Source organism: Frankliniella occidentalis, unplaced genomic scaffold (genome assembly GCF_000697945.3).
Source record: "Frankliniella occidentalis isolate FOCC.00 unplaced genomic scaffold, Focc_3.1 Scaffold32, whole genome shotgun sequence".
NCBI classification, from domain to species: Eukaryota; Metazoa; Arthropoda; class Insecta; order Thysanoptera; family Thripidae; genus Frankliniella; species Frankliniella occidentalis.
This window is the reverse complement of record NW_026267162.1, coordinates 583,352-596,633: the sequence shown is the minus strand read 5'-3', so window position 1 is coordinate 596,633 and position 13,282 is coordinate 583,352. Positions and strand designations below refer to the sequence as shown.

Below are 13,282 nucleotides of genomic sequence, written 5' to 3'. Positions count from 1 at the left end.
CACTATGCTCAAGGAGTTTTAAGTTAAAATAAGAAATTGATAAGAGTTTAAATGCACAATTCCTTTGCCCCACATGCTTGACAAAATTGTAGATGACAGTGTTACTCAATTGACAGCGCACAAACAGTGAAAAGAACGAAATTGAAACAACTGAATCAGTTGTGCCAGCAAGTTTTGGTGTAATGAAACAATATTAGAAACATACAAATGCACTTAGGTGCAAGTAAGACACAAGTGACTGTTGCAAGAGCGCTATTATTATCAAGTCACCAATTAGTGTTATTAATTGTCTCTTTAAAAAGAAAAGCAAAAGAATCACAGAAGCAATTAATTAATCAGTTAAACTAGTTTTTTCCACCTGCACTTAACTGTGCTTTTTGATACTGCTGCTGAAGCTTGTTTAAAAGGTCTCGTTGTGTGTCTTGCTTCTTTTCCATGTCGGTGATAGTGTCATCAATTCTCTTCCTAAATCGTAACATAAATACAGACAGGATTACAAACTACAAGACTGCATACAATAAAACAGTTACTTGAACTTAAAAATATGCAAAGATTACTTACAGTTCTCCTTTAATGTAATCCATTCGTTTGTTCACATTCTGAAGTGCCTCCTCAAGGTCTTGCTTAATTAATACTGGCCCTATTAGCTTGTAAACTTCTTGGTCTTTTTTGACAAGATCTAACTCCTGAAATCAATCAATTCAAGTAAAATTATAAGCAGTCCTTCCACTTCGGCAGAACAGAAGAAGAAGTGAGTAAATTCGTACCGATTTAACAGTTTCACTTTCAAAAAGCTGACCGCCAAGCTGTTGACGAACTGAAAGAGTCTTTTGATACTCTGTAAAGAATGAATAACAAAGAATTACAAACGAAATGTAACAAATAGTATGGAACATTGTATGAATGTCAGGGTTAGGGCACTATGTTTTCTTTGATTGAGTGTAGGAATCTTTGTAAACGTTTAATTTCATATCTTACGAGTACAAGTAGTCAAAGAAAATACAAATAAATTATGCGTTATTATTGTGCTTAATATTAACCGGGTAGCAAATTAGAGCACATGAGTAGGGAGTTAGTCCGCAAGAGAGATTCCACGGGAAAGTACCTACGTTTTTGCAAAGCCTGAAAGTTTTCAACTTCCAATTGAAGTTTTTTCTGCAGTTCCTCTGCCATGATGATATGAGGGCTTGATTATAAAGTTGGCAAAGAATTAACGTTAATTTCGTATGGTTTCGGAGGTTATTTTCCAACAAACACTTTCTTCTTCCTTGCGAGTTCTTCCTTTGCGTCTATGTCTCTACTCTCTACGAGACTAGGAAACATATGAGAAATTTGTAGACCATTTTGTCTCTTTCTAATCAAGGTTTTAGAGGTGGCTGTTGCAAAGACTATAGTTTTTGTAAGAAAAATTTAGGCTAAGCTGTCACTTTTAATTTTTTAATTTCAACATATGTCAACAACATACAGACATGGAAAGTAGTTTTGGCTTGAGTGCCTCCAAACAGCCGTCCAAAACGTCAAGAAGGTCAAAATGTTTGCCCCGTCGAGCTCAAGACTTAAGGTAATTTAATTTTTAAACATATAAGCTAAACATGTAAAGTTGTCTCGCAGAAATGGTTTCATGAAACCCAAGACCATGTAGGACATAACCTGCAATGAATTATTTCTTTTGTTAAAACTACTACAGTAAAGAAGAGTTACTTCTCACTTTGAAGAAGAAGCGAGAATGTAATGCCAAAGCTCTAACAATTGTTGAGGGAATGCTGGAACCCATTGTTACGAAGGACTGGTTCCTAGATGTTGTAAGTTCACTTTCTTTCCGTTTTCTATGAAGTCAGAATATAATGTTAAACACCCATATCATCTCATGTGTATTTTTTTTGTCACAACAGCTCCATCACATCAATCAGAGTCATTTACAAGATGTTATTGAAGAAAGAGCCATAGTCAACCTTTGTGGCTATCCGTTATGCTCTAATAAGCTAAAAAGTATTCCATCACAGCAGTATCGTATATCTACAAAGGTTAACAAGATTTATGATATCACAGAAAGAAAGGTAAATGAATTAATGCTATCCCAAAACATATCTTTTTTTAAATTCAATTCTGATCTTCATATTCTTTGCATTTAGAATTTTTGCAGCAACAAATGTTTCAAAGCATTTAAATTTATCAGAGATCAAATGTACACAAGCCCCCTGTGGCTTCGTGATATTGAGCCCAATGTTAAGTTTATTTTGATGCCATCAACCGAGTGTGGGTAGGTTTACTTTAGAATCCAGTACTTTTCATTTATTTTTTCAACTATATTCTATTTTTTACACTCAAATGTAATTGTTTCATTTTGTAGCGGAGATATTGGTGATGAAGTCAATGTTCAAATTGAAAGAGTTTCGAAAGATGAACTTAAGAAGTTGTCTGGAGAAGAGAACTCTTCCTCTTCTCATCAAGCTGAAGGAAACTTATCCCTTAGTGATGCTCTTACCAATTTGCATATTGTTGCTACAATGAGAGAAAATACCCCGTTACATTTTTCAGAGGGCTTAAAACGCACGGAATGTGAGGAAAAGAATAATTTGCACCTAATTGAAAAATCAGGAGAAAACTCTCCAGTACCTAATGTAAAAGATTATGTACAAAAGGACACATGCACAAGCAGCGTTGAGAGAAAAATTTCTGAAAAATGTGGAGGTATGTCAAGTGATTCCCATGTTCCTCCTTTAATCTCCTTAAAGGGAGATGATACTCACCAAGTTCACAGTCTTCAAACAGAAAGAGAGAATTTTTTTGAGAAAGTGATTGTTAAAGAAGATGGTAATGAAGTAAAAGGACCAGGACCAGGGTCAAATGCTCAGGATACTGCTGACTTGGCATGTGAAACCTCGTCCGTACCTGTAAGCACGTCTATCCCTTCTTCCTGTGCCCCAGAAAACACAACTGACGTTCAAAAAAGTTCTTCAAGATATGTAACAAGGAAAACTTTCAATGATAAAAAAACCATTGAAAGAGTTGAATGTTTGAATCAGAAACCAAGTATGAAACATGATAGCTCTTTATCCGGGTCCAATTCTGAGTGGGCCATCAATCAGCCCGACTGTTCATCAAGTAAAATATGTCATCAACTCCCTCAAAGCTCTAAGAAAAATAGAGACACAAAGCTTGACAATCCCGCTGATCATATAGCTTCCAAAAAGACTAAGTTAGACTCCGGGTCTTCCAAGTTACTCCCTACAGTATTTTATGTTGAAAAATGTGTACGGGAATGGTTCACTATGGAAACAATGTGCTTTCTATTTGGAGAAACTACTCTCAAAGAGATGCTGGAAAATAAAGGAGAAAGTATCCAGAAACATTATAAAGCTCTCAGTACTACTACCTGGGACCAGGAAAAACATGATCGTTTTCTTGCTATTTGTAAAAGGCTGAACTTACTTGAAATGGAAGACACCAACTTTGATAGCCAGGTTATCACTGTTTCATTTTTTGTTCTCAATATTTGTATCAAAATCTGTATCTTAAATCCACTTTTTTTTTTTGCTATTTGTAGGTGATAAAAAGTGAGAGTGATTCTGTACGGAAACCCCTCCCAAATTATGAAGTTTTGAAAAGAGAAGCAGAGGCAATGGAGCTGAAAATAAACGCATTCTACAAGGGGAAAATGGAATTAGATGAAAAGAAAGTCACATTTGCTCAGGATGTCAAAACCGATTCTTCTGATGTGAGAAGTGACAGTGAAGTACAAATTCCTCTGGTGCATTTGCATGCTCAACGAGCCCTCCGAAAAAGAATTGTGCTCGATGGACTTAACAGAGTGTTAGTAATTTGTTCTCTTTATGCTGAATTATCTGTATTCCTGAAATTTTGACAACAGTGTCCACAAAATCCATAACATTTTTATCATGAACAGGTTGCCTGATTTTTTACGTACTTTTGGTATGAGACCAAGTGAACTGACAAGTTCTATCAGAGGTTTAGTGGGCACCTTTGCCCTTTCTGCCACAAATATTACATTCAAACCCCAGGAATGGAGTCTTCTTGGACTAATCATCATCAAGCTGTAAGTTTAAATTTTCTATATAGTTTAAAAAGTTATCATTTTTATTAAATTAATAATTTTCTGTGATTTTAGGCTGACACTGAAAGAAACAAATCTGAAGCAGTGTTTACAACAGGAGCAGTCAAACACCTATTTAACATTAATGCTTATGAGCTACAAGCAAGAGCCAGGATACCTAGACAGACTTCTTTCGTGGCTTACAGATATTGATATGCTACTTGCTCGTCCTCAGTGTTGACACCAAATGTGATAGCTTTAATTTAGTTAATAGTCTAAAACAAGCAAAGTAGAGGTCTGGATGAAATATTGTATTCTATGGAAATATAACAGTTTAATATTTTTATTCTTTGACTGCTTGCCATTAAATGTAAAATCAAGAGGAAAGGAGCAGAGAAGAGACAATCCCCATGGATGCCAAACAATAAAATTTAATTTGCAACAAAACTCACATTATACAACTTATACACAGCCACCTATAAACATATCACAATAAAATGGAATAAAGCATTTTAGTCAAGAAATTTTGAAATATACAATGAATTGTATGTTATGTATTGCTGTTTTATCAATGTGCTGAACATAAAGGGATAAAAGAGGTTTGTAAAACATGGATGGAATGCTATGCATGCATTCGGCATATTGATACGTTTGAATCAAGCTAAATTCTAACAATCCAACCGTACAAAAACGCATTATTAAGTTAACAAAATTGCATTGAGTAGGGCTGACATTCAAGGCTAAGCAATGCTAAATTTTCTTTTCACTATTGGTGTTCAGCTTAATTTTTAAGTAGTGTCCAATCATATAAAAAGTGGTAGGAAGAAGAATTGGTTTTGGGATTTTACCATCCTTTTAATCTTAGTGCTGTTAATGGCGTCGTGCAGCTTCCAAAATACGAAGTATATAGATGAACAAGTTGACGATGTCCAAATACAAATTAATGGTAGCAAGAATGTACTCTTCAGGAGAAAGCTGGGTCATAAGCATCTGAAATGTGAACATAAAAGATATTAATTAATTCAAGAGGAGAAATTTTTGATACTCATCACAATTACTAGGGAACATGCTGAAAAAAAAAGGATTGTTAATCTTACCTTTGTGTCGTAAACAATAAAAAGGGAAAAAAGAAGTGCCCCTCCAATCGAAAGAGCAAAATCAAGCATTGAGTTTCCAAGCACCATATTAATCAGGAGTCCAAGCAGTAGCACACATGATGCAGCAAACAGCCTAGATAAGTAAAGTATTATTGTCATAGCATAAAAATAAATAACTCCACAACTAAATTTTAGTCTAAAATACAGTAAATTCTTGTTTCTAAATGCTTACCCTGATCCAATGGCCGTAAAATCTTTTTTTGATTGGTAAGTGAACATAGTGAGGCCAAGCACAACTGTAAATGTCAATCCTAGAGCTGTGAGGACCAGGGATTGATCATAGAATGACACGAGTACACCAATTGTGTAGGCCTGAACAACAGTCTGAAATGAATGAAGTGAATGTGTCATTCTTTATGTTTCTAGATACTATTGTGCTCTATCAGAAATAAGTATACAGATCACTTTTCTAAATTAAATTTTCACTTACAAATGCAGCCAAGAGAATAAGATTTGTTGGTGTTTCTCGTCTCTTAATATGTAGAGCAATTAGAATAACTAAACTTAGGATGAAGCTCAGAGATACAAGCCAGTCACTGAAAAATATGTCACAAGGATGAGATTTTAAAGAAAATATATGTCAACTGATAGTCACATTAATACCAGAACTTACTTTGTTTTAATAAAGCCTTTTACATGAGGTTCCAGCACACATACTGCTCCAATAACGAGACTGACCAACAATTGCATGGAGAGAAGGCAGTAAACCTTTCGTATGAACCCTGAAATAGAAGATTTTAAACGCTGATGCTGATTTGGATGCCTGATAAACTGAGAATTATTTACTTACCCATCCTGATCTTTTGCGAAGCATTGGCAACATTGTTCCGGTATGCAAAGTCATTTTCTAAGCTGTTTTCTTTTCCTCCAGATTCAGCATCTTCAAATGCATAAAGCATTGGCATCGTGTCCAAGGCAGCCATTTCTCCTTTTGATGATCAAAAGAGAGACAATAAATAAAGCTATACAAAACTACAAAATATTTGGATTCTTGCTGACACACTATAGGCTAATTTCACTTGAAACATATATTGATAATGCAGCAACGATAATAAGACAAAAAAAAATTATACACATATTTTTTAAAAGTGAAAGTGGATGGGATGATGGACAGTGTGGTTAGGTACTTAATTAATTAAGAGAGGGCTATGTCATAGCTCTTTGCCTAATTGGGAGATAAAAAATCAACGACTAAACATGACCAATAAACTGTCAGTTGTAAGTTTCAACAATAATTCAAACATATTGTACATGAGTAACCCTAAAGACTCTACTGAAAAACTTTAGAAAGCGTCAAGGACAATACAAGCAGTTATTGGTGTGTAAAAAAGAGTAAATACATACAAGTACTTTAAATTAACTTGGTGTGTACGTGGTTAAATTGTTTGTTTACAGCAGAATTCGACAGCAGAAATCACTCTAGACTAGGCCACTTTCGTAATTGCCTCGGGGGCGAACTAGTACAGCGCAGACATGACGTCACGATGTCGTTCCTTCTTGTTGTTTTTGTTTGAAGATTTAAGTTTGTGGCGCCAGGAGATCTGACAGGTTAGAATAATGTTCAATCTTTTGAAAATGCAGCTCCGGATAGAAGAAGAGGACAAAACTCATTTCTTTTTCATGTTCCAAAATCCTTTCGCTATACATTCTGTTATTAGAAAGATTTTTGTTTGCGTGTTTAGTGTAGGCTATTGCTCCTGGTTAAAATTTGTAAACAAAGCATACATATGTTTTTGTCTATATATATTTATACTTTATGACTTGTGTCATACGACATGCTATGCTCTCATTGTTGTCTTTGTTTCAAGTAGATTATGTTTTAAATTTCCTGTCAGTAAGTTTGTTTTATTTCACTTTCAGGTCATAATGTCCAATAGAAAAGGATGGAGTGACTGGCAAAATAAAAAGAATGATTGGGACATCTCAAAGCGACCAAAACTTGACATCCACAAAAATAACCTCAGCCAATCGTCATCAGCATCAACGTCCTCTGGCAACAAATCGACTCTTCCTATTAGTGCTGGCCGTGGCGGTAGTTTTAAAAGGACTAATTCAATGCCGTCCAGTTCTCATTCTTCTCCTCAGAAAGATCTGCAAGATGGATTTGTTGACATTAATCAAGAAGAGTTTGATGCCATTGAAGCAAAGGCCTTGGCAGAAGCTGCAGCAGCAATTGAGCTACAGATTGCTCAAAGTCAACAAATAGAAACATTCAATGCAGGAGTCAAAGCAAAGGCGATGCCTCTGCCTCCTGTAGATTTCAGGAACAATGGCAGCAGTAATTTTGAGAACTTGTTTACAGAAGAGATAGCTGAAGAGGATGTAGAAGAGTGCATGGCGTTAGCTTCTCAGGTATTCCGTGACAATGATTTTATATGCATATTATAATATATTTGAAATTTTGTCAACTTATTCTACATTTCCATTCTCTATTTTAGGAAATACAATCCAGTCAAAATGCTGCTGCTGCAGGAAATTGCTCATTTTCTCAAGCGTATAATGTTTTTTCTAAGGGAGTTGATGCTCACTCATCTGTTCTAGAACCACCATCTTTTAAGAAGCCTGCTCCTCCTATTAGTTTACCTAAACAAACAAATGCTTGGCCTGGAGCTCCCTTGAGATCATCTAACTTACCTGGAACAAGCAGAAATGGAAGCACTAGTGTACATCCTTCTTTAAGACCTAACTCAGCACAATCAAGGTTTCCTTTGTTCACTCTTAAATTGATCTTAAAATTAGTTTTCCCTTTCATTTATCATAGAACTATTTTGTCTTCAAGAATTAAAATTAATCTAGAACTCTTGACTCTTACAGAAATATTATTGAACCCAAAGTAACTACTGTGAATCCTCAGGCAGGCAAGTTTTATTTCCTCTGAATTGTAAAATCTGCTGTATTTCAATCCTTCTTTCTATTTCTCATTGCATTGAAAATAACTTGAAATCATTAATTGGATTTTCTGTTTTTCAACATGAAACCTACTACAGAAACTGAGGTCCGGCGTTTAGCTCAAATAAATGATGAGCAAGCTAAAGAGCTCAAACGACTGAAGGAACAAGTTAGGAATAGAGATGGCGAGGTAGGCATGTCTAGCAATGTTTTTTAGTCTTTCTGTGAACAACTCATCTGTCATCTATTTCAAGGTTCTGTTAATCACTTCAACTCTGAGTTGGATATGAGGTTTTCAGAACTATACCATAGTTCAGTTTCAGTTCTTAACACACCCGTGAAAGTATTTTGAAATTTTTATATGAGGAAATTTTACTCATTTTTACCTAATTTTGGTGTATTTCTGAAAGCCTTATATCCAACTCTGTGTTGAGTTGGCATGGAATGGCTCTAAAACTGAACTGTTTTTTATGTAACAGGCATCTATTCTTAGAAGTCAACTAAGACAAGCAATCATAGAGAAGGAAAATCATAAGTCTTACACTGCAAAAAGTACTTTAGCTACTGAACTGCAATTTAAAGAAAAATTAAGTGAAATGGAATCTCAAATAGAAGCCATGAGAATAAAGCTACAATTTCAGGTTGGTGAAATTATAGTTTGTCTCTAATCTTAAGTTGTTTTCCTTCTAATTATGATTTGATTTTTTTAGGAAGCAGAGACAAACACAGCAAAAGAACGGTATAAATTATTATCCAGTAACAGTGAAAGATTAAGACTTGTTGAACCAAAAAGCCCAGGAACTTCTTTACAAACAGGTGCCCCTACCCTCCGAACTCCTTCCCGGCAACGTCATGTCAGTGGTTTCATGAACAGGTATTGTTATAATTATGTTGGTTATTATTATGTTATCCTAGCATAATTGGGAATTTTGAATTGAACTCTATGCACATTATAATTTGTTAACCAGGTCAACGTTTGAAGAGCCTCACTCGCCACGCCGACCAGCAAAGCGGTCCAGACCTAATGATGAGGAGGATCAAGTTAACTTAGATTGTGCTCCTGTCCCAGAACCAATTTTTACTGCACAGAAACCAGAAACTAAAGATGTCGGGGAGCAAACATCATTTGACCCTTCTGACGCCATAGGTGGTCAGAGAAAGTCTCCCTTAACATGTAAGTTGTTTTTTTTTTGTTGTAATTGGTACCTTCTCTTTAATAATGTAGAACAAATGTAGATTTAAATAATTACAAAAAATAATCAATGTTTTGTTTTACTCTTATTACATTTTTCAGTGAGTGAAATGTTATCTGATAGGTTGACTGGAGTTCAACTGGCCACTGTTGAGGTCTGGAATGTAGAGTCTTGGAAAACTGATAAGAGTTGTTTTAATGAGGAAGAGAATATTCCAACCTTGCGGCTTTTAGAAATTGACCGAAAGTCTAGACCAAGTGAGTGTTACTACTACATTTAACTTACCTTACTCACCTGAAGGTAAGACCCATTCTTCAGATATGAAACTCCTCTACTTTTGAGAGCCTAAATTGGAGGATAAAAATCCGATTTTTGGGGGGAAAAGGGGGTTCTTATATTCAGGTGAATGCATTTAACAATTAATTTTCTTAAAGCTGAATCACTGAAATGACTTGATTTCTGATTTTTTAAAGAATGTGATCCGCTTGATCCCAGAAGACCACGTCTTATTAATTGTGCCCAAAATTTGAAACATTTGATGAGTTGGAAAGACACGAATATTGACTGTTCACCTACCAAAGTTGCCATCTGTCAAGTAGGTTATATTGCTTTACAAATTTCTTGTACTTTCAACCTCAAAACTGATGTGGAAATTTAACCTTTACACTTTATTAGATTGCTGAAGAATGCTCAGGTATTTTGCACTTCAACTTGTTTTTAGTACAAACTATTGGACAACCATCTGAAAAAGATTTAAGGGATAGGGACCGAGATATAATCATGAGGGGTTCTCTGATCGTCCCTCTCAATGATTTTGACCTCCTGGATGAGAAGTGAGTGTTTTATTTTTCTTCCTCATGCCTCATGTCTGTAAGTAGAAAAATTTTCTGGAGTTGTTAGTAAGAATTTTTCTACAGGCAGTGGTACAAAGAAGAATATGGGGTTGAAATGCGAAGAAGTCTTGGTATCCTAAGTGAAATTGCATTTGTTTCACCATTTGCTGCATCCCTAGTTACTGGAGGCCTTGCGCCAAGTGATACTGTAATCAAAAGACACAAATTTACCGAGGTAACATTTGGGATATGTGGTTCCTAAAACTTTGAGTTATTTCTTCTATCTATAAAGCAATACTTATTGTTTCTAGTTACCTGAATATTCTTCACTCAAACAAAGTATCCCTGAAGAAGAAGGAGATCGATTTTACATGATGAGGCTCCTCTTGGACATTTGTTCAACAATTGTTGAACTGGTTTGTTGATTTTAATATTTGGCACCTTTGCAACATAACATTCAATTCTTTTATAAAACTTAGCTGATATTTTGATATTTTTACTACTTCTAGAAATTAACTATATCCTTTAATGGAGTTCTTGCTGGCATACTTACCCTACTCAAAAATTGTGCACGACACAACGTTTTAGAGGAGGAGGGGTAAGTTATGTTGCTACTAGCTCATTAATACCATTTATCGAACTCTCTTCCGCTGTGGTCTTACATTTATTATTGCTTTGTAGTTTAACTGTATTCCTTCTTTTTTCTCAGTCAAAGATATATACTGAAAATAATTCATCATGTACTAATAGCAAGGCCAGCAAGCAAAGTCCTAGTTCTGTTGGTAGATCTCTTGACATCAGTGAGCAGTTTCCAAACAATCATGAGTAGCTTATGCACAAAATGTGGTAATGTCTTGACTCAGTTACATTATTCATATACGTAACTACTTATTCTAGGCTTATAATTTCCATTTTTTCACCACAGACAATGATGACAATATTGTTGAAATTAATGGATTATGTACATTTACAAAAAGTAAGAATTCCTCCAATGCCTCATTTTAAACCTTATTGTCAATTTTACTAATATTGAAATTTTACTAATAGTGAACTTTAAAAAATTGAATCAGGTACATGCATTCTTCAATTGTTATTTATTCATCTGAAGGCAGTCACAGAAAATAACCGTTGGTACTTAATAGACAGTGTGTCTGAATGGCTTGTAGCAGTTGTTGCTCAAGATTCTGATGCACCAGCTTGGATTTTAGCAAGTCCTGGCATCAACGAAGAGCCACATGTTGAGTGCTGTGTAATAGCAACATGCACTCTGATTCAGTTATTGTCTGATGTCTTAGAAAGGTTTAAGAGAATTCTCTTGGAGGAAGGTATGGAAGCGTTGATGATTTTTATTTTTCTATCTTTTCTCTTTTCTCTTTGATTATAATTTAGCATTGGTTTTTGTTTAGAACTAGGAAACATGTCACCATCTACGATGATTATGTCAAGACATAAAGAGGAGAGAAATTTAAAAAATATCCTAGTCCAAATCATGAGGAGAAGCATTATTTTATGTCGAAAACTTGTTCAAAATCACATGTTTCAGTTTATGGGCCGTGTAGAAGGTCTGTATGAGATCCTTGTCCACGGAATTGAGAAAAATCAGAAACACCTTAAACTTTCCTCTGATCTAGGTAAGTTCTTTTTTTTATTTTGCGGTTTTAAACTACTAGTGCATGAACCACTTCCCAATCTCTTCTATGTATGCTTATGTTTTTTGTTTTGTTTTTCAGAGTTGTATTTGGATGATCTTTCAAGAGCAGAACATGCAGCGTGGCATTCACCGAGCTCTGGAGTGCACAGCCCTCTGGCTAATCCTCAATTTAAGTTGTACTTAGATTTTGCCACTGCGTCTGTTTTGAAATAAAATGATCGTTGAATGATTATTCCTCTTTTGTCTTTGACACCGTGCTCACATTTTCTTGTAACAATCTACTACATTGTGCAGTCACAGTCACTGCCTGCGACTAGTGTCCTTCCCCTTTCGCAGCCTAAAAAGCAGGTAACTCACCCACACGACTACGGAAATTGAACTAATCCTCTTTGCCTTTGTCTTTTTCCTTCGGTGCTCTTGTTATTTCCGAGCAATGAAGGAGATGGCGGGACGGACGGCGACATCGGCTGGATGGCGGTGGCATCTTGGCGACAGTCCAACCCTTAGCCCGGCGCAGCCCCGGCGCAGCCCCTGCTCATCCCACTCATGCTCAGTCGTGCTCGTCGGAGCCCTGGCAGTGCTGCTGCCGTGCGTCGCGCCCGCGTCTCGTGCTCGAGCCCTTGCGCCCTTGCGTGCGCGTGCCCTTCGCTCGCCCTGCCCTCCCCGCTCCGGAGTGACCGGCCGGGAGCCGCCCGCAGCAGCCTCCGAGTGCGCCGTCCTCGACCATAGGGAAGGACACGCTCAGGACTGAGGGGTAGTATGTGAGTCACGGACCTCGGGAGCCAGGACTTGCTACCAGACGCCGTCTCCTGGGCCGCCAGGACCCTCGTTCGTCTGCCCTATAGCACACGTTCGTCGCTTATCTCAAGGTGAGTGCAAGGCCCGTAGAGTAAGTGCCTGCAACGGTCCCGTAAAAATAATAGTAATAATATCCACTCGCAGTTTACAAGTAGCAGTCGTTTTCTTCTGACCAAATAAAAAATGAAATCCATGTTTCTGAAAGAATAATGTCATAATACGAGATATCCGAAAAATACGAGTTGCAGCTAGTGCGAGGCAAGGATTCCCCCATTTCCCTGCAACCCCCAGTGTTCCTCTTTGACTCGATTTCTGTTTACAAACTTCGAGCTAGGTCCCGTCAGGTGAGGGTGGGGATAATAAACTGGGTTCATGGCACAGTGCGCCAGTGGCCAGTGCGCAGGCTATTCGTGGAGTTGGCAGCGCCGGGGTTCGATATGCGCCGTGCTCCGCGCCGTAAGCCCGGTGCACGCAGAACGGCGTCCTTCAGACACAGGAGCATTCCGGGGGCCATTGACGGTCTCTTAGATATTGTTCTCCCCAGTGACCGCTCTCTGTGAGCGGTGCCGCACTTCCGTTTATAAAGAACTGGCGCTCCACCGATGCAGGTTGCAGGCAACTTGGACGCCCCACTGCCCCCACCCCTCTCCTCCCTCCCCTTTACGCCGTGGTCCGAGGTCCCATTGTGAAATCAGATGGACCAAAAG

At 37.3% G+C, this 13,282-nt stretch overlaps 5 protein-coding genes and 1 long non-coding RNA gene across 7 annotated transcripts in view; 3 read left to right on the top strand and 3 right to left on the bottom strand.

Moving 5' to 3' along the window:
- LOC113218021 (protein takeout-like) overlaps positions 1-13,282 on the top strand; it is a 244,964-nt gene that overhangs the window by 187,471 nt on the left and 44,211 nt on the right. The gene's annotated exons all lie outside the window — the stretch shown is intronic.
- On the bottom strand, positions 156-1,298 carry LOC113218026 (prefoldin subunit 6). The gene is made up of 4 exons (XM_026438166.2): positions 1,110-1,298; positions 768-838; positions 562-686; positions 156-465 (listed from the first exon to the last, which is right to left on the bottom strand). The coding sequence occupies exons 1-4, from the start codon at positions 1,171-1,173 to the stop codon at positions 345-347; spliced, it is 381 nt and encodes a 126-aa protein (XP_026293951.1). The 5' UTR covers positions 1,174-1,298; the 3' UTR covers positions 156-344.
- LOC113218023 (putative RNA polymerase II subunit B1 CTD phosphatase RPAP2) lies at positions 1,398-4,400 on the top strand. Its single transcript, XM_026438162.2, has 8 exons — positions 1,398-1,561; positions 1,688-1,802; positions 1,893-2,057; positions 2,133-2,260; positions 2,351-3,464; positions 3,548-3,813; positions 3,908-4,057; positions 4,130-4,400. The coding sequence occupies exons 1-8, from the start codon at positions 1,470-1,472 to the stop codon at positions 4,293-4,295; spliced, it is 2,196 nt and encodes a 731-aa protein (XP_026293947.1). The 5' UTR covers positions 1,398-1,469; the 3' UTR covers positions 4,296-4,400.
- Positions 4,466-6,678, bottom strand: LOC113218025 (protein lifeguard 4). Its single transcript, XM_026438165.2, has 7 exons — positions 6,556-6,678; positions 6,002-6,139; positions 5,825-5,933; positions 5,642-5,747; positions 5,384-5,535; positions 5,152-5,284; positions 4,466-5,044 (listed from the first exon to the last, which is right to left on the bottom strand). The coding sequence occupies exons 2-7, from the start codon at positions 6,132-6,134 to the stop codon at positions 4,925-4,927; spliced, it is 753 nt and encodes a 250-aa protein (XP_026293950.1). The 5' UTR covers positions 6,135-6,139; positions 6,556-6,678; the 3' UTR covers positions 4,466-4,924.
- On the top strand, positions 6,669-12,009 carry LOC113218022 (uncharacterized). Of its 2 annotated transcripts, none has more exons than XM_026438161.2 (19): positions 6,669-6,759; positions 7,072-7,563; positions 7,650-7,912; positions 8,026-8,069; positions 8,199-8,290; positions 8,580-8,741; positions 8,811-8,974; positions 9,069-9,274; positions 9,395-9,550; positions 9,767-9,888; positions 9,969-10,126; positions 10,211-10,361; positions 10,438-10,542; positions 10,636-10,724; positions 10,836-10,972; positions 11,052-11,102; positions 11,197-11,451; positions 11,533-11,757; positions 11,857-12,009. In XM_026438161.2, the coding sequence occupies exons 2-19, from the start codon at positions 7,078-7,080 to the stop codon at positions 11,988-11,990; spliced, it is 3,000 nt and encodes a 999-aa protein (XP_026293946.1). In that variant the 5' UTR covers positions 6,669-6,759; positions 7,072-7,077; the 3' UTR covers positions 11,991-12,009. The 2 variants fall into 2 exon arrangements, with proteins under 2 accessions (XP_026293946.1, XP_026293944.1); XM_026438159.2 differs by lacking the exon at positions 6,669-6,759 and adding an exon at positions 6,772-6,894.
- Positions 10,195-12,256, bottom strand: LOC127749114 (uncharacterized). Its single transcript, XR_008010974.1, has 4 exons — positions 12,135-12,256; positions 10,680-10,848; positions 10,442-10,567; positions 10,195-10,332 (listed from the first exon to the last, which is right to left on the bottom strand). It is a non-coding gene; the product is annotated as an uncharacterized LOC127749114 (long non-coding RNA).

Coding starts and splice junctions, on each gene's coding strand:
- LOC113218026 (XM_026438166.2), bottom strand. CDS start 1,173: ATGGCAGAGGAACTGCAGAAAAAACTTCAATTGGAAGTTGAAAACTTT. Junction 839..1,109: donor CTTTCAGGCTTTGCAAAAAC/GTAGGTACTTTC, acceptor CATTCTTTACAG/AGTATCAAAAGACTCTTTCA. Junction 466..561: donor GATTACATTAAAGGAGAACT/GTAAGTAATCTT, acceptor GTTACGATTTAG/GAAGAGAATTGATGACACTA.
- LOC113218023 (XM_026438162.2), top strand. CDS start 1,470: ATGGAAAGTAGTTTTGGCTTGAGTGCCTCCAAACAGCCGTCCAAAACG. Junction 2,058..2,132: donor ATGATATCACAGAAAGAAAG/GTAAATGAATTA, acceptor CTTTGCATTTAG/AATTTTTGCAGCAACAAATG. Junction 3,814..3,907: donor CTCGATGGACTTAACAGAGT/GTTAGTAATTTG, acceptor TATCATGAACAG/GTTGCCTGATTTTTTACGTA.
- LOC113218025 (XM_026438165.2), bottom strand. CDS start 6,134: ATGGCTGCCTTGGACACGATGCCAATGCTTTATGCATTTGAAGATGCT. Junction 5,934..6,001: donor TTCGCAAAAGATCAGGATGG/GTAAGTAAATAA, acceptor CTTCTATTTCAG/GGTTCATACGAAAGGTTTAC. Junction 5,045..5,151: donor TTATTGTTTACGACACAAAG/GTAAGATTAACA, acceptor TTCACATTTCAG/ATGCTTATGACCCAGCTTTC.
- LOC113218022 (XM_026438159.2), top strand. CDS start 6,787: ATGCAGCTCCGGATAGAAGAAGAGGACAAAACTCATTTCTTTTTCATG. Junction 7,564..7,649: donor GCATGGCGTTAGCTTCTCAG/GTATTCCGTGAC, acceptor TCTCTATTTTAG/GAAATACAATCCAGTCAAAA. Junction 8,975..9,068: donor GTCAGTGGTTTCATGAACAG/GTATTGTTATAA, acceptor TTTGTTAACCAG/GTCAACGTTTGAAGAGCCTC.